We start from the raw sequence: 18,032 nt of genomic DNA on the forward strand, positions 1-18,032 counted from the left end.
AACATTCTGGTAAAACGAAATCATTTTTAGTTCACGTTCACTAATTTAGAGCAAAAAGTTCTCCCAAAAAGTTGGAGGATGGGAGGAGGAAGTTTTTGTCTGGAGGGAAGTTTCCATTGGCATTCTACAAGCATTCTAAAGTGCTTGTCTTATTCAGAAAGAGGACAATATTGATGAGATTTTGTTAGAAAAACAAAGTTAGGAAAGACATTGAAAAACTCAGGTAAGGTCAATTGGCCTAGTCTTTTCAAAAAGTTAGTGTCATGGCACACAATGGAATATTACTCAGTCATAAAAATTATTGACGTTCTGATAAATGCGACATCAGTGAACCTTGAAAACACACTGAAAGAAGCCAGACACAAAAGGCCATATATGTATGATCGCATTTATATGATACATCCAGAATATTCAAATCCACAGAAACAGAAGATAAATATTGGTTGTCAGGGGATGGGAGACAAGAGGGGAATTAAGGGATACGGGCTTTCTTTTTGAGGTGATGGAAATATTCTGGAATTAGGTACTGGTGATGGTTGCACAACATTGTGAATATACTACACACCATCAAACTGTATGCTTTAAAATGGGGAATTTTATGTTATGTGAATTTTATATTAAAAAAATTTTATAGGGTCGCTATGAGTCAGAATTGACTCGACAGCAACAGGTTTTTGGTTTGTTTGTTTTGGTCATTGCAAAGTGACTAGGCTATAATTTAAGAGAGTCTTTGTTGTTGTTAGGTGCCATCGAGTCAGTTCCAACTCACAGCGACCCCACATACCACAGGATAAAACACTGCCCAGTCCTGGCCATGCACAATCGTTGCTATGCTTGAGCCCATTGTTGCAGCCACTGTGTCAATCCATCTCGGTGAGGGTCTTCCTCTTTTCCACTGACCATCTACTTTACCGAGTATGATGTCCTTCTCCAGGGACTGATCCCTCCTGACGACATGTCCAAAGTAAGTAAGACGAAGTCTTGCCATCCTTGCTTCTAAGGAGCATTCTGGTTGTACTTCTTCCAAAACAGATTTGTTCATTCTTTTGGCAGTCCACGGTATATTCAATATTCTTCGCCAATACCACGATTCAAAGGCATCAATTCTTCTTTGGTCTTCCTTATTCACTGTCCAGCTTTCACGTGCATATGATGTGGTTGAAAATACCATGGCTTGGGTTAGGCACACCTTAGTCTTCAAGGTGACATCTTTGCTTTTCAACACTTTAAAGATTTCTTGACTGTTGTTTCCATGGGTGTTGAATTGTGGATCCAAGTAAAACAAAATCCTTGACAAGTTCAATCTTTTCTCCATTTATCATGATATTGCTTATTAGTCCAGTTGTGAGGATTTTTGTTTTCTTTATGTTGAGATGTAACCCATACTGAAGGCTGTAGTCATTGATCTTCATCAGTAAGTGCTTCATGTCCTCTTCACTTTCACACCAAGCAAGGTTGTTAATGAGTCTTCCACCAATCCTGATGCCTCATTCTTCTTCATATAGTCCAGCTTCTCAGATTATTTGCTCAGCATACAGATTGAATAGGTATGGTGAAAGGATACAACTCTGATGCACACCTTTCCTGACTTTAAATCACGCAGTATCCCCTTGTTTTGTCTGAACAACTGCCTCTTGATCTATGTACAGGTTTCTTATGAGCACAATTAAGTGTTCCAGAATTCCCATTCTTCACAATTATATTCATAATTTGTTATGATCCACACAGCCAAATGTCTTTGTATAGTCAATAAAACACAGATAAGCATCCTTCTGGTATACTCTGCTTTCAGCCAGGATCCATCTGACATCAGCAGTGTTCCATGTCCTCTTCTGAATCCAGCCTGAATCTCTGGCAGTTCCCTGTTGATATACTGCTGCAGCCACTTTTAAATGATTTTCAGCAAAATTTTGCTTGTGTGTGATGTTAATGATATTGTTTGATAATTTCCTTATTCAGTTTGATCACCTTTCTTGGGAATAGGCATAAACATGGATCTCTTCCAGTTGGTTGGCCAGGTAGCTGTTTTCCAAATTTCTTGGCATAGACAAGTGAGCACTTCCAGCACTACATCCGTTTGTTGAAATATCTCAGTTGATAGTCCGTCAATTCCTGGAGCCTTGTTTTCACCATTCCCTTCAGTGCAGCTTGGGCTTCTTCCTTTAGTACCATCAGTTCCTGATCATATGCTACCTCTTGAAATCATTGAAAGTCGACCAATTCTTTTTGGTATAATGACTCTGTGTATTCCTTCCATCATCTTTTGATGCTTCCTGCATTGTTTAATATTTTCCCCATAGAATCCTTCACTGTTGCAACTCGAGGCTTGAATTTTTTCCTCAGTTCTTTCAGCTTGAGAAATGCCAAGCATGTTCTTCCCCTTTGGTTTTCTATCTCCAGCTCTTTGCACATGTCATTATAATATTTTACTTTGTCTTCTCGAGCTACCCTTTGAAATCTTCTGTTCTTTAGTTCTGTTCAGAGTCTTTAGGGATAAAATAATAACCAGGTGCCAAGCATGGATTAGACACTGGTTTAGACAAATCAAGTGTAAAGGGCAATTTAGAGTCAACTGACGAAATCTGAATATGATCTTGGTATTACAAGAAATTAAAATATGTTGAGATGGAAAATAGAGCACCTAAATAAAAAAAAGCAGATTACAAAACAGTATATACATCTTGATCTCATCATCTTAAAAATGGATATATACTTCTTTATGTGGTAATTTGTGGATGGCAGGAATGTTAAGCTTATTTTTTAATTTTTGTTTTTATATTGCTTATCTAATTTTGCACCATACACACGCATCACTTCTTTAATAATAAAAGTTTTCAATGCAAAATTTGAATATTAAAAACAAAACAAATGATTTTAAAGATAATTACTAAAATAATAAAATTAAAATTAATAATCTCCAAATCCATCGTGGAGAGATTGGATAGGAACAAGAAATGCATCGACATAAAAGAAGGAAAGATAGATGATTGAAAAAAATATAGAGAAAACAGGATAAAAAGAAAGTATAAAATAATATGCTAGAATTATGTTTAACTATATTAGTAATCACAATATATATAAATAGACTAAACTTGCCTTTAAAAAAGAGACTGTTGGATTGGGACAAAAATAAGCTATATACTGTGTACAATAGACACACTTAAAGCAGTGATACAGAAAGTTTGAAAATAAATAAACTGGGAAAATATTATTAAAGCTGGTGGACTAATATTTTTATGTGAAAAAATGGAATTTAAGGTGGAAAGCACATTTAGGGAGAGAAATACTGATTAAAGATTTGTTTTAAATTCATCAAGAAGTTATAGCAATCATTAATTTATATGCAACTAACAATATAATTTCAAAGAAGAGAAAGCAAAATTGGCAGAATGTCAAAGAGCAGTTGTCAGATTGAAAATCATAGTGGGTATTTTATCATACTGCTAACAGAAAAAATAAACATAAAGCATATAAAAATTTAGTAACGATGTAGTTTTTAACAAGTTTATTAACAACCTTGACCTACACAGAATCCTGCACTCAACAAAAGAAAATTCACATTATTTCATAAGCATATATGGAATATTAACTAAAACTAATCACATACTAGGCCACAAAGAAAGAAATTTCAACAAACTCCAAAGAATTAATATCAAATCAAACATATTTTCTGACCAAAGTACATGAAAATTAGAAACCAATATGAATTGGCTTTAAAATTTGTGTTATAAAATGAAAACAAAAATACAAAGTTCAAAACCAAAAACTCTGCTTCCATATAATTCAAAGGCTTAAGTGAAACTCACACTGGAAATTTAAAAAAGATTTGCAATTGAATGAACAATAAAAGTACCATAAATCAAAACTGGTGTGATACAGCCAAAGCAGGGCTTACAGGGAAATTCACAGCTTTAAAATGCACTGTTATGGATTGAACTGTGTTTCTCCAAAATATGTGTTGTAATAATCTAACCACGATAACCCACTGCCATCAAGCCAATTCTGACTCACAGCAACCCTACAGGACAGAGTAGAACCACCCCATAGGGTTTCCAAGGAGCGCCTGGCAGATTCCAACTGCTGACCTTTGGGTTAGCAGCGGTAACGCTTAACCACTACGCACCAGGATTTCCTCTAACCACTATACCTGTGGTTATAATCCTATTTGGGAATGAGTTGTCTTTGTTGTGTTAATAAGGCAGGATTAGCGTAGGGTGTGTCTTAAATCAATCTCGTCTGAGATATAAAAGAAGCAAGCTAGAAGGAGAGATATGGGAAGAGAGATGCCAAGCCGCCTGAAGACTGTCCAGGAGCAGAAGCTCAAAAGAGACGAGGGCCTTCTTCCAGAGCTAACAGAGAGAAAGGCTTCCCCAGAGCCAGCGCCCTGAGTTCGGACTTCTAGCCTTCTAAACTGTGAGAAAATAAAGTTCTGTTTGTTAAAGCCGCCCACTTATGGTATTTCTGTTATAGCAGCACCGGATAACTAAGACCTGCACTATGTTACAAAACAAGAAAGACTGAAAATTAAGGAGCTAAGAAGCCAGGAAAAATACCATTACTTAAATACAAAAAAGTAATAGGAAGAAAATATCGAAACTAAACAGAAATTAATAAGACAGAAAACAATAAAACAAGAGAGGTAATTAATAAAACCAAAAACTGGTTCTTTGAGTAGCCTAGTAACTGTTGAAGAAGACAAAAAAAAGGGCCCCAATCAGCAATATTAAAAAAAGGGGGCAAAAACCCACTGCGGGGGCAAAGGCACAGATAAAAAATACGTTGGCATCAAGTCAATTCTGGCTCACAGCAACCCTAAAGGACAGAGTAGAACTGCCACACAGGGTTTCCAAGGAGCGCCTGGTGGATTTGAACTGCCGACCTTTTGGTTAGCAGCCATAGCTCTTAACCACTATGCCATCAGGGCTTCCAAATAAAACAGAGGTTTAAATTCTTGTTCTCAGGGTATGAAGGAGCTTCCGGAGTGGTTTAGCCTAATCCTTCCCAGATCATTCCCTCCCAAGCAGCCTGTTTCTTTGTGGGCCACACTGACCTCACGCAAAGCTGCTTTCCCCTCTGGACTCCCAGGGTCCCTCATTTCTCATGTTGTCAATAACATCGACATCCACCAGCTTCCACAGGGCACACCCATAACCACATCCACATAGTTACACATGCATACACAGACGTCAGAACTCACTATGTACGTAAACGTTCACACGTAGACATACATATTCTGAATATACACCTTGCATCTGTGCATGTATGAACGTGCTCCCAGTGCATACTCAATGACGTCAAACATGTTCATGTATCCACATGCCCCGATGTGCTACCATGATACCCTCGACTGCACTTGTACGCATGTCCATGAACAATCTGCACGTGTGAGGACACATTTACGCAGATGAAAGTGTCCAGGTGAGTGCATGCCTAACAGATGTCACACACGTGCATGCCCCTGTCAACACACTCACCTAGCACCCACACCCTTGCGCCCAGACATGTGTGTCCCACTCAGGCCTGCAGGGTGGGTGGACATACCTCCAGTTCCCTCAGCAGCTCTGACTGACCACATGACTCCAGGTCCTCCAGAGCTTCCCCAAACACGTGCCAGAAGCCCTCCTTGCTGGCGGGGCCAGGAACTGGGCTGTAACGTAGGAACCAGAGAGGGTCAACTCCTGGCGGGTGGGCAGGCAGGCGGGCAGGCTGAGGCCTGAGAACTCTTCGGGGCTCTAGGGCCCAGCGTTGGGCTCGAGGGGCCATAGGGTAGGCAGGCGGGCAGGTGGGCAGGCAGGCAGACAGGCGGGCATCCTCGGTGGCAGTGCTGGGGCCCCAGGGCAGTGGTTGGTGACACGGAATGAGGGGAAGACGCAGTTAGGGGTAACCAGAACTGTCGGTGGCCAGTTAGAACAGGGGCAGATGAGACGGGGTGGACAGCGGTGACACAGGACGCCTGAGAAGAGAGACGGACGGACAGACAACAGACAGACAGAGAGGAGATCCACAGTGTAACCCCAGAGGACGGCCCCTGGCCCCACCCAGACACATAACTGGGACAGTGACAGGAACAGAGCAGCAGCCAGCAAGGACACAGATGAATGGAGAGGATGAAGTATTTGTGCTGGGGAGATGTTGAGACTACCCCACAACTTCTGTCACATCGTATGAGCCCCTTATCAGTTCAAAAATCAAGCCTCATTAGAATGGCAGCAACTCATTTTCACACTTGACTGCTGTCTACAAGGTCCTAGACATTTATCAAGCATGCTATGGTTGGCCCAGCACATTGTCTTTCACCAAGGCTTCACACTCGTATCCTACTCTGTCCTATAGGGTCGTTATGAGTCGGAATCGACTCGACAGCAACGAGTTCACTCTCTTAGGGGAGCCTCAGGGAGGACGATGCGAAACAGTTGCCTCCTTCCTTTCCCATTTTACAGAAGAGAAAACTGAGGCTGAAGGACATTCACTCCATTCGAGTCAACCCTATAAACATTCCCTGAGCCAAGCCCGGTACTGGGCACAGGGCTATGGCAGTGGATGAGGTGTGGCCCCTGTTCTTGAGATGCTGGCGGTTCATTCACAAGGTGAATGAGTACCAAATAGGCATCAGGCACTGAGGCAAGGTTGCCTTGTAGAAGAGATAATAGCCAGGTAATTAACCAGATACGACACAAGGTAGCCAGTGCCACTAGGAGGCTCACACAAACAGCTGGGGGTACCAGGGGAGTGAAGAGAGAATTCCTTCTTCCTGAGAAAGTTCGGGAAGCTTCCCAGACTTGAGCAGAGCCATCTCAGGGGAATTAGGGCTGGGTTTTGAGGGATGAGTAGGAGTTTCCCAGGAGAGAAGAGGGAAAGGCATTCTAAGCAGAAACAAAGTACAGAGATGGGATGGGGTGGCCATTACCCAACAGGGCCTGCTCTGCACGAGCTTTCCCCTCCAGGGATAAGGCTGAGTCATTTGATACCGACACTAAGAAAACAACCACACCACCAGCCCAAGGCTTTTGGGGTACAGAGCCCTTGCAGAGCCATCAAGCAATTCGGGTTTAGTGAAGTGGGTCTGGGTTTCAGCTCTGAGTCCATTGCTGCTCTTTCAAAAACAGACTTTGAGACTTGGGAAGGCCAAGCCAGGCTGCTTCTCCATGTTCACACCTCGGCCTACTGCGCCCCCACCCAGTCTGCCCTCTCCCCATATCGGCTTGGCAGAGATGGCTCTGCTCAGTGCTTCAGCTTCTGGGAGGTCCTGCACTCAGGGGCCAGGCAAGCTCTTCCGTATCACACACACCCACCCTGGGTGGCTGACTGCCCTCTCCGACCTAGCCAAGAGACCATGACTGCCTCCTCCTTCATGGCCTTCCCACCACAGACCTAGTTGGCGGCTCCCAATCCTCCTCCTCCTCCTCCTCCTCCTCCTCCTCTTCCTCAGGGAAGCTCTCGTCTGCAGGGGCCGGAGTATAGCTCCTCCTCCGGGGCTCCGTGGGTGGGGGGCTGCTCCTCAGGCGACCAGGCCGCCATTCCTGGGGAGCCACGCCCCGGGCTGCCGCCTGGGAGGTGTAAGAACCTGCCGGGTGGAGAGGGGGCATCTGTGTCCTCGCCATGGCCCTCACCTTGCCCCCCTCCCTGCCCCATTACCAGCCATGCGGGGTAGCGCTGGAGTCTTCACCCTTCTCTTTGTCTGCATGGTTACCCAGACCTCCCCCACAAGGGGCCTTCCGCCCCAGTCCCATCCCCAGAACCTAAGCTCCCTCTTATCCAGCACGTAGATTTAATGCCCAGCTCTGGGACCCCAAACCAGCTCCACTGGGCTAGGCTGGGCTGACTCCTTGCCCGAGAGGGACGTTCAGTTGTTTTCACCACTACGCCACATTTGGGAGCTTTAAGTTCCTGCCCCAAGGGGTGAGCTGACAGACCCTGACCAGGAATTCAAGAAAGAAAGCTGAGATCTAGACAGGGCAGAGTCCAGCAAGTGAGGAACAGGGCTGGGAGGCCACTTGAGGCCACCTGAGGCCTCCCTCCAGCTAACCCCTGAGCTGGGAGTCCCTGCAGTCTGGGTCACCAAGGTGCCCCCTGTGGTCACCAGCAGTCTCAACATAGATGGAGGGAGCTTGTATCCTGGGGGTGTAGTCTGGGGGCTCCGACCCAAGCTGGGTCTTGTAGGGAGGGCTTTCTTCCTCTTCAACTATATGCAACAAACATTGATTGAGCACACGCTGTGTGCCAAACACTGGGCTAGGCACGAGGGATATATCATAAGTAAGGCTGACTTGGCCCCTGACCTCATGGTGGGAAAATTGAATAGCCAGTTATGGAACTGTGGCCAAGGGGCACAGAGTGGCTAATGGGCTCAATTAGTCCCTAAAGAATGGAGCTAGCTAGGAGAGGGAGGAGAGCATGGTGCTTGTCCAAGGAGACTGAGGCATTACCTGTACCCACAAAGCCACCCTCTGTGGTTGAGCTGTCCCACGACTCCACAGCGCTATCCACACTGGGCACGGCGGGCGAGAACCGGGATGCCAGCAGGCCCCCTTTGAGAGCCTCGGGTGGGTCCTCATCTGCATCACTGGCCTCACTAAGGCTGCCTGACTTGTAGGGTGGGAGGGAGCCTGGGCGGAAAAGGGGTAATGTCACTGTCACTGCCTCTGACCCCAGTGGACAATGAAAGACACAGAGACACTCAGCGAGCCTCAGTTTCCCCACTTCAGTCTGGTTTTGGAATCCACAGGCACTGAGCCCCCACTGGGTGCTCCTGACACATGCTCCCTCATTTAAGCACCCACGAGGGGGCACGCACAGATGGTGAAACTGAAGCTGGGGGTGGCTGAACCAGATGACCAGGTCCCATGGTGAGCAACAGTGGAGCCCAGATGAGAAGTCAGGCTCCTTCCACTGCTCATGGGGCCTTCTTACCAAGACTCTGGGGACATATCTGGGGAAACTGAAGAATGCACAGGTCATGACCATGAAGCACAAGCAGGCACATTAAGAGGCAAGAGGTGATGAAGAACATGGGCATGGAGTGCTGGGTTCAAGCCCAGCCTCTGGCCCCCACCAGCTGTGTGACCGTGGGCTCATCACTCCCCGCTCTGAGTCTTTGTTTCCTCAGCTCTATCAGGTAGCCTCCCACCTGCACAGGGCTGTGTCTTTGGGGAGGTTGCACAAGCAAAGCCTAGCACAGAATTAGGAGTTCCCTTCCTAAATGGGCTAGGTGGTCCCTAGGGCATAAGGCGAGGCTCACGGTCCAGCTGCTTCTTGATCTTCAGTGTGACGGTCTCACCAGCCACCTGCAGGAGGTGGATGGCCTCACTCAGCGGCCGGCCCTTGAGGCTAACACTGTTGATGGCCAGGATACGGTCCCCAACATGGATGGCACCAGTCCTGGGGAGGGGGTACAGGGCAAGGGATGAGGATTAGATACCCAGAGCCTTAGAGACAGGCTCTGCCCATGATGAACCTGGAGGAGCCCTGAGGCTTAAGCCTGGCTGGCCCTAGTTAAACCCAGTGTGACCTTGGGTTGCATTAATAGAGGTATAAAGTCTAGGGTCTGAGAGGCGATTACCCTGCCCCTCTAAAGACAGTGTCCAGCATGAGTTTTGAGAATGATTTGAATCCCATATCTGCCACATACTAGCTGTGGATCCTGGGCCAAGTTTCTTAACTTCCCTGAGTCTCAGTTCCTTCATCTGTAAAATGGGGATGATAATAGTATTTATTTCATCAAATTATAATCCAGGAATCAGTGGAATGAATGCATACTTCATCACCAGCAGAAACCCTTGGGTAGACTTTCCCTTTCTCTGAAGAGCAGCCAGGGCTGAGTGGGCAGAGCAGTTACAGCAGGTGCTGAGAACACACCTGGGTGGGAGAGAAGGAGACTGACGACTGGGGTCAGGGGTCTTGAACCCCAAATGTGGAGGTTTCCCTCAGGCAGGGAGCACCTGGAGGATTGAGCCCAGGTGTACCCTCATGCCCAGCATTACCCAGAAGGCTCCCTGGGGACATCCAGGAGTGAGGGAGTCAGGAATGACACATTCAGGGACAGAACCCCTGAGCTGTACTGTTGAGCACTGCAATGTGGCAGGTCTGAACGGAGGTGGGCTCAGGTGTAAAATACACACTGGAATCTGAAGACTGTGTGTGTAAAAAGAATGTAAAATATCTTGTTAATGTTTTTATATGAATTACATATTGATTATTATTATTTTTTTTAAGTTATATGTATATTAAAGATTGGAAACCCTGGTGGCGTAGTGGGTAAGTGCTACGGCTGCTAACCAAAAGGTCGGCAGTTCGAATCTGCCAGGCGTTCCTTGGAAACTCTATGGGGCAGTTCTACTCTGTCCTATAGGGTCGCTATGAATCGGAATTGACTCGACGGCAGTGGGTTTGTTTGTTTGTTTATATTAAAGATGAATTTTGTTTTTTACTTTTCTAATGTGGCTATTAGAACATTTACTATGAAAATTGTGGCTCACATTATGTCTGTTGGGTAACGCTGCGCTAGACCAGCCCTACGAGGGCAGGGGGGTTGTCTGCTGCATGGCACTCAGCAGGTACCAAGCAAATGCTGTAGCTGATGAGGATATCTGGGGTCAGAATGGCTGCACCGGTCCCTGCAGTCTGCCGGGTATCCAGCAGGGGGCACCCCAGAAGCAGAGACACCAATAGGGCTAAATCCTGTTGTCTGAGCCTCAGGCCCCAGAATCCCACGCCTCCTGCCTGCCCATATGCTGACCTCTCCTCTATATGTCCTCTGCAGGGGCCCACCTGCCCCTCCAGCCCAGGCCAGGCTCCCCCGCTGCCAGCCACCCCTCCCAGAGCCAGAGGGCTCCTCTTTCCGTGCCTGCTCCATCTCCGGCACTGCTCTGTCTCACCTGTGCTAGGATCGCCAACACTGTGACGCCTGTGGGGCCCGTTCCACCCCTGGGCCCCCAGACCCACCTGCTTCCCCATCCGGGACAGCCTGAGACAGAGCCTGAGACACCTCCCTTCTCACAGCTCCCGGCTTGCCACAGTTTCAGACACACTTCCTGAAGGCAGGGCCTGGGGGTGGGGGGGCAGTCCCCCAATGCCTCAGGAAACGCTCCCCCTATACTATGAAGGCACACAGTGAGTGCCCCTCAAGAAAGCTTACAATGCTGACTTTTGAGAAACTGTGGAATCTCCAGGTTGGGAGCAGGGGTTAGCACACTTTTAACCAATATTTACCTGGGATTATGAGGTGTGCAGGGGCTGGGGGCCTGCCTCTGCCCTGGGAGGCAGGGGCTAACACTTTCACCTTACAGATGAGGAAACCGAGGCACAGAGAGAGGAAGTGACCGGCCCAAAGACACCCAGAACAAAGGTCAGAATCTAGTTTGGCTGTTCCCAAAGCCTAGCTCTTTGCCCCATGGGGGTCCCTGGGCCCACCCATGCATCCCCACAGAGCCCAGGCCCACCTCTCAGCCAGACCACGCTTAGTGAGGCCTGAGATGATGATGGGGTCAAAAGGCTCCTCCGTGCCTGAGATGGTGATGCCCAGGGGGCCCCCATAGCGTTTCAGCTCAACTGTGTAGCTGATGGCGCCGGTAGTCTCCTGTTCATCTGCAAGGGTAGGCACCCATCAAGGGTGGAGGTGGGGGGTCAAGGGTCAGGGGACAGGTCCTCACCACCCCCTGTAACCTCAGTGCTGTTGCTTATTCACTCATTCACCCACTCACTAATTAATCCATTCACTCAGGCCATAACTTCAGACAGTTCAACCTGGGAACCCTGAGGCAGTCTTCTGTCTCCAGAAGTATTTTCTTCAGCCCAAACACCATTAAAATAAAAGAAGGAAGGGGGAAAAAAAAAAACTGGACCCAACATTTTAAAATATAGATTTCACACACCACACAAAATAACAATAATGATATGGTGATAATAGGAAACCAGATTTCTAACTTCTCTTAAAAAAATAAGAAATCTGCCCACTAGTGATCCTCTTTCTCAAGGCTGGAGTTGACAGCTGCCTCTTTGATAGGGGATTCACCTGCCAGCTGCCACAGTCCTCACCCCTCCCATTTGCCTCCCCAACCTGTAGAATGATTCTTACCTTCTATCTGGTTTGCTCATTCATGGCATCTGTCTATCCTCAGTGGTGTCTGAGTTTGCAGCCTTTGTTCATTCTTCACACTCCCACCCATTCAGTCCTGCACGCACTCTCTCATTCATACACAGCCCTACCCACCCATCTGTTCTCCAGGGGGTCTCCTCTGCCAGGCTTTGAGCTAGGCGTGAAGGATACAGGCAGGGTTTCAAACTTCAGCCCACTATGCAAAGGCCCTGGGGCCTCCCCTACATTGCTGCCACCTCCTCCATTTGTTTATTCCGGGGGTCTCCTCAAGCCAGTCCTCAGGTGGTACCCACAGCCTCTCTTCCCCTGGCAGAGGGAGCCAAGATTGCAGGCTGAGGATTCGTAGGACTGGAGGGCAGGGTGGGGTGGTGGGGCCATACCGGAATTGTCCTCATCCTTCCGGACCTTCAGCTTCACCAGGTCCTCGCACTGCCGAAGGATCTGCACGGCATCCTCCATGGGGCAGTTGTCCAGGCGGATGTTGTCAATGGCCAGCAGCTTGTCGCCCGGCTCTAGGGTGCCAGTCCTGCACAGACGGGTGTGCGGATGGGAAGAAGCCTGGCACATGTAGGTGCTGTACCCACCCCCATTGCCGCTGTCCACGCCCATGCTCGGGGAAGTCCTACCTGTGTGCCACGCTGCCTTTCTTGATGTCAGAGATGATCAGGGGCTCCCCTCGCTTCCTGCTGGCCGCTGGAGGAAAAGGGGCATGAGTCCAACCTTTGACTGCCTTAGTCATGGGGGTGGCCAGGCCCAGGGGTGGGGGGCATAGACTGTGGGCCCCACAGCCTGCTCACATCCCAGTACCATTGCTTCTTGGCTGGGTTACCGAGGGCAAATCAGCACACCTCTTTAAAAATGGAGATGATGCCAGGGACCTCAAGGGGATATGAGATGAACCTAGATACCAGAGGCACAAAACCTAGTGTGATTCCTAGCATACAGTAGGTGCTCAATAAATATCAGCTTGTTTTCCCCTCCTGCTGAGCCCATCCCCCAGCAAACTGTGAGCTCCTTGGGGGGCTGTGTCTTGCTCATGTCTGTTTCTCCAGCACCTACTCTGTTCCTCTATGAGTTAAGCGCCTACTTGCGGGTGCTGGAAACACAGTGTCTATCTAGAAAAGCCAAACCACTTAGAACTAAGGGTACCTCACCCCCCTGCCCTGAGGAGCTCTGTATGCAGGCACTCCCATTATGCATAATTGGAAACTGAGGCTTCTAGAAGTTCAGGTCTGGTTCGAGTATACACAGCCAGGTGCCGCAAAATACACCAGGACTGAAGTTAGCCAGACCCTCCCACACTGTGGCCTCTCTGCCCGGAAATGCTAGTTTGAGCAGCAGCCACCGTCCTTAGCGTGGCAAGCTCTTTCTCCAGGCGGGTGAGCTCTGTGGGGCGGGTGGGGAGGCTGTGCAGGTGAGGGGACTCACAGCTGATGGTGATGCCCAGCTCCACACCACGTCTCTTGGGTAGCTTCACATGGAAGGTGCCACTGCTCGGGATGACAGACTCTGGGTACAAACAGCATGGATGACAGAAGAGCCACAGGAGTCCCTGCCCCAGCCACTCAAGGCCCCCTGGGAGGGACCCCAAACAATCACTATCTCAACCCCTGGCAGATGAGGAAACTGAGGCATAATGATTAACAGATTTGCCCAAGACAGCCAACTTACCCGGTCAGGGCAGAGTGGGGGGTGAGAACCCAGACCCCACACTTCTAGCTGGGGTCCCCACAGCCAAACCCGGCCCAGCTCAATTCAGCAAGGAAGCTCTGAGCCAGGCCTTGGTGGGCTGTTTTCCTGTGACCTATCTAACCCTAACCACACTCCTGCTGTGGAAGAACTTCATTTTACAAATAGAGGGGGAAGTGTCTTGTCCAAAGTCACAGAGTGTCTAAACCACAAAAGCAGAATTCTGACATGAATTGTTTTGGATTCTTTGCCTAAGCCATGCAGACCAGGAGCTTGGAGTATTTTCACCATCCTTCACCCCACCAGGTCCTGCCCCACCCCATCAGGTCCTGCCCCATGCCACCAGGTCCTGCCCCACCCCACCAGGTCCTGCCCCACCCCACCAGGTCCTGCCCCACCCCACCAGGTCCTGCCCCACCCCACCAGGTCCTGCCCCACTCCACCAGGTCCTGCCCCACTCCAAAACCCCCTCATCAGCCCAGCACTGGTGTGTGGAGCTCCTTCCTCGCCAGCCAAGGCCCTTCTTTCCACCATTAGTGCTTAGTCATAAACTGCAAACATCCCCTGGAGGAGGGCCACCGGGGCAAGGAGTGGGGTGAGGTGGAAGAACAATTGCACAAGGCAGGAGCAGGACACAGACTGGACGGAGTGCAGGGGTCCAGAAGGAGGGGGCTGCTAGCACAGGGGTGGATTACCCATTAGGCAAGGTAAGCATAGTGCTTACCTTGCTTACCAGATCATCGGTTGTGAACAATTTCACATTTTTTCACCACATCAAAGATTCTGCTTCTAGGTATGGTTGGCATCTGTCTCTCAACCCCACAGCACCTTCCTACAGAATCAAAGCCTCTTTTCAAATTTACAATCCCTGACAGGGGCGGATGACCCAGTAAGCAAGGTAAGCACTGGCTTACTTGTGCTTACTTACTAATCTGTAGTGAACAATTTCACATGGGTTTTATCTGTAGTGAAATTGTTTATTACGGATGACCTGGTAAGCAAGGTAAGCACTGTGCTTACCTTGCCTATTGGATAATCCATCCCTGTGGTAGGGTCACTCACTCACCGGCCACATCAAACTCGATCTCCAGCACAACCTTGTGGGCCAGAGCAGCATCCCGCAGCAGCTGATTGGCTTCCTCCATTGTCCCATCCTCGGTGGCGATGCCATTGATGGAGAGGACACGGTCCCCCACCTGCAGCAGCCCACACCTGAACCGGGAGCAGCCCAGCAAAGAGAAGAGGCCAGCATCACGGCTCCACAGGGAGAGAGGATCTCTGTGCAGGACAGGGCCAGGACCAGACCTGGGCCCCCACCGCTTTCCCTCGCCAGCTGGGTTTGCCTCTCAGCTCTGCCCCGCGCCAGCTATGTATCCCCCAGCAATTTGCCATGTGGCTCTGGCTAAGGGTATGACCTTGCTGGGCCTCAGTTTCTCATCTATCCAGTGGGCCTCAGTTTCTCATCTATCCAGTGGGGATGATACCATGGGCCTTACAGGATGTACATACAGAGTGGTTAAGCCCATGGACTCTGTCAAACAGACAGGGGTTCAAGCCCTGGAGATTCCACTCACAATCTGTGTGACCCTGGGCAAGCAGGTCAGCCTCTCTGAGCTTCAGTTTCCTCATCTGTGAAATGGGGCTGGTGATGGTTGATGTGATGAGTGATATATGCTTTTGAAGGCCGGGGCATGGTGTTATGACTCGGTTTCCCTGGTAGTCTATGAGCCCCTGATTTTAAAGATTGACAGGTGTGGGGACAGGACAGCAGGCTCACCTCTCAGCTGGGCTGTCAGGCTCGATGAAGCGCACGAGGGGCGGGGAAGACAGGGTCTCAGTGGCAAAGATGCCACCCTGGAGCTGGAGGCCGAAGCCGCTGAGGGGGTCTCCGCACAGCACAACCTCGGTGGTCTCTGTATGCACAATCTGCCCACCTGGTCCCACCGTGCTGGAGGCCAGCGACACTGCAGGGCAGGTAGGCACGGGCACTCAGGTGGGGCACCCCATGGGGCCTTCCTGCCTACCCACCCGCAACCCAAGACCTGGAGTCAGGGGGCAAGTAAGTAGGGGTCCTGGCTAGGTTCTGTTCTGAGCCTTGGTTTCCTCATCTGTACAATGGGATTATGATGCCCACCTGGAGGGCTATGGCAAGGATTAGGGAAGGCAGTGTATGGGACTGTCCCATTGTAAGACAAGAGATTCTAAGGGTCCCTACTATTATGTTTTGTTATGCTAGTATATACTATAAAAAAACAAAAACAAAAAACCTGTTGTTGTGGAGTTGATTCTGACTCATGGCAACCCCATGTGTTATAGAGTGGAACTGCTACATAGGGTTTCCTTGCCAGTAGTTTGTATGGAAGCAAATCACCGGGCCTTTCTTTCACAGTGCCACTTGGTGGGTTCGAACCGCCAACCCTGATGTTATTAGTCAAGTGCAAACCATTTGCGCCACCCAAGGACCTTAGTATATGCTATAGCAAATATTATATCAAGAAGCCCTTGTGGCACAGTGGTTAAGTGCTCAGCTACGAACCAAAAGGTAAGCGGCTCAAATCCATCAGTCGCTCCATGGGAGAAAGATGTGGCAGTCTGCTTCCATAAAGATTTACAGCCCTGGAAACCCTATTGGGCAGTTCTACTCTGTCCTATAGGGCCACTATGAGTGGGAATTGACTCGATGGCAATGAGTTTTTTTTTTTTAATCTATATTATGTTTTTTTTGTAATATATTTATTGAGATACAGTTTCACATATCATATTATTCACTCATTTAAAGTGTACAATTCAATGGTTTTTACTACATTCACAAATTTGTGCAATCATCACCACAATCAATTTTAGGACATTTTCATTGCCTCAGTAGGAAACCCTCTTCCCTTTAGGTGTCACCCCCAATCTCCCCATCTCCACCAGCCCCTCACAAACACTAATCTACTTTCCGTCTCTATAGGCTTGCCTACTCTGGACCTCTCATATAAATGGAATCATTCCATGCGTGGCATTTGTGACTGGCTTCTTTCACTCAGCATAATGTTTTCAAAGTTCGTTCGCATTGTAGCATCTTTCAGAATTTCATTCTTTTTGAATGGCTGAGTAATATTCCATTGTATATAGATACACCATATTTTATTATCCATTCATGGACATGTGGGTTGTTTCCACCTTTTGGCTGTAATGAATAATGCTGCTACAAACATTCGTGTACAAGTTATTGTGTCAACATATGTTTTCATTTCTATTGGGTATATATATACACCTCAAAGAGAAATTGCTGGGTGAAATGGTAACTCTGTGTTTAACTATTAGATACATTATGTTATTTAATAGATGTTGTTTTATATGCCATATACAGGACACATTTGTAGTATTACTATAGTTATTAAATATTATTTATTATGTATTAAAGGAGCCTTGCTGGCACAGTGCTTAAACACTCCGCTGTTAACCAAAAGGTTGGCGGTTCAAAACCACCAGCTATTCGTTGGGAGAAAGATGTGGTAGTATGCTTCCATAAAGATTTACAGCCTTGGAAACCCTATGGGGCAGTTCTACTCTGTCCTACAGGGTCGCTATGATAAGAGTCGGAATCAGCTTAACGGCAAGGGGTTTTTTGAGTTAAATAACAATAATAAAAAAAAATTGTTGCCATCGAATTGATTCCAACTCATGGCAACCCTGTAGGATGGAGTAGAACTTCCTCCTAGGGTTTCCAAGGAGCAGCTGTGGATTTGAATGCTGATCTTTTAGTTAGCAGCTGAGTTCTTAGCCACTGTACCACCAGGGCTCCTTGGTATTATATATTAAATAAAACTTACTGCTGCATTTCATTGTATTACTAATTATATGCCATTGTATCTTTATATATTAATTACCTATTATATTACACAGCACAAAATATGTAATATATGATGTTGCTATATGTACTATGTTTTTATATATGTATTTTTTTCACCATTACATCCCCAATGATAAAAGTGGTGACTGGTACGTAAGAGGTACTAAAATCTTTTTATTAAATTAATTCATTAATTGCTATAGTCAGTAATAATAATGATAATACTTTATTAGTCACCCATCCTAGGAAGGGGACAGGCAACAGGTCCCAAGAGCCCCCAGGCCTAAGAACAGCATTTCTGTGATTTTTCACCTACGTACCCCCGGCTTTGGTCATTAGCAAAGGTAGTTGGCAAAGGTGTATTTTATCTCTCATCTGTCTCTGATATCTGCTTCCCTTTTCACTTTGGCT

At 47.7% G+C, this 18,032-nt stretch overlaps 1 protein-coding gene across 1 annotated transcript in view; it reads right to left on the minus strand.

Annotated features, from left to right (window-relative positions):
- Positions 1 to 18,032, minus strand: part of GRIP2 (glutamate receptor interacting protein 2) — a gene marked incomplete at its 5' end in the record, with an annotated part of 35,114 nt that overhangs the window by 7,363 nt on the left and 9,719 nt on the right. Inside the window, 10 exons of the mRNA XM_010589937.3 lie at positions 5,542 to 5,647; positions 7,372 to 7,564; positions 8,427 to 8,606; positions 9,239 to 9,378; positions 11,439 to 11,583; positions 12,475 to 12,620; positions 12,721 to 12,787; positions 13,523 to 13,603; positions 14,850 to 14,995; positions 15,561 to 15,747. Coding sequence (XP_010588239.2) covers positions 5,542 to 5,647; positions 7,372 to 7,564; positions 8,427 to 8,606; positions 9,239 to 9,378; positions 11,439 to 11,583; positions 12,475 to 12,620; positions 12,721 to 12,787; positions 13,523 to 13,603; positions 14,850 to 14,995; positions 15,561 to 15,747 — 1,391 coding nt within the window. The remainder of the gene's footprint in view (positions 1 to 5,541; positions 5,648 to 7,371; positions 7,565 to 8,426; positions 8,607 to 9,238; positions 9,379 to 11,438; positions 11,584 to 12,474; positions 12,621 to 12,720; positions 12,788 to 13,522; positions 13,604 to 14,849; positions 14,996 to 15,560; positions 15,748 to 18,032) is intronic.

Source organism: Loxodonta africana, chromosome 22 (assembly GCF_030014295.1).
Source record: "Loxodonta africana isolate mLoxAfr1 chromosome 22, mLoxAfr1.hap2, whole genome shotgun sequence".
NCBI classification, from domain to species: Eukaryota; Metazoa; Chordata; class Mammalia; order Proboscidea; family Elephantidae; genus Loxodonta; species Loxodonta africana.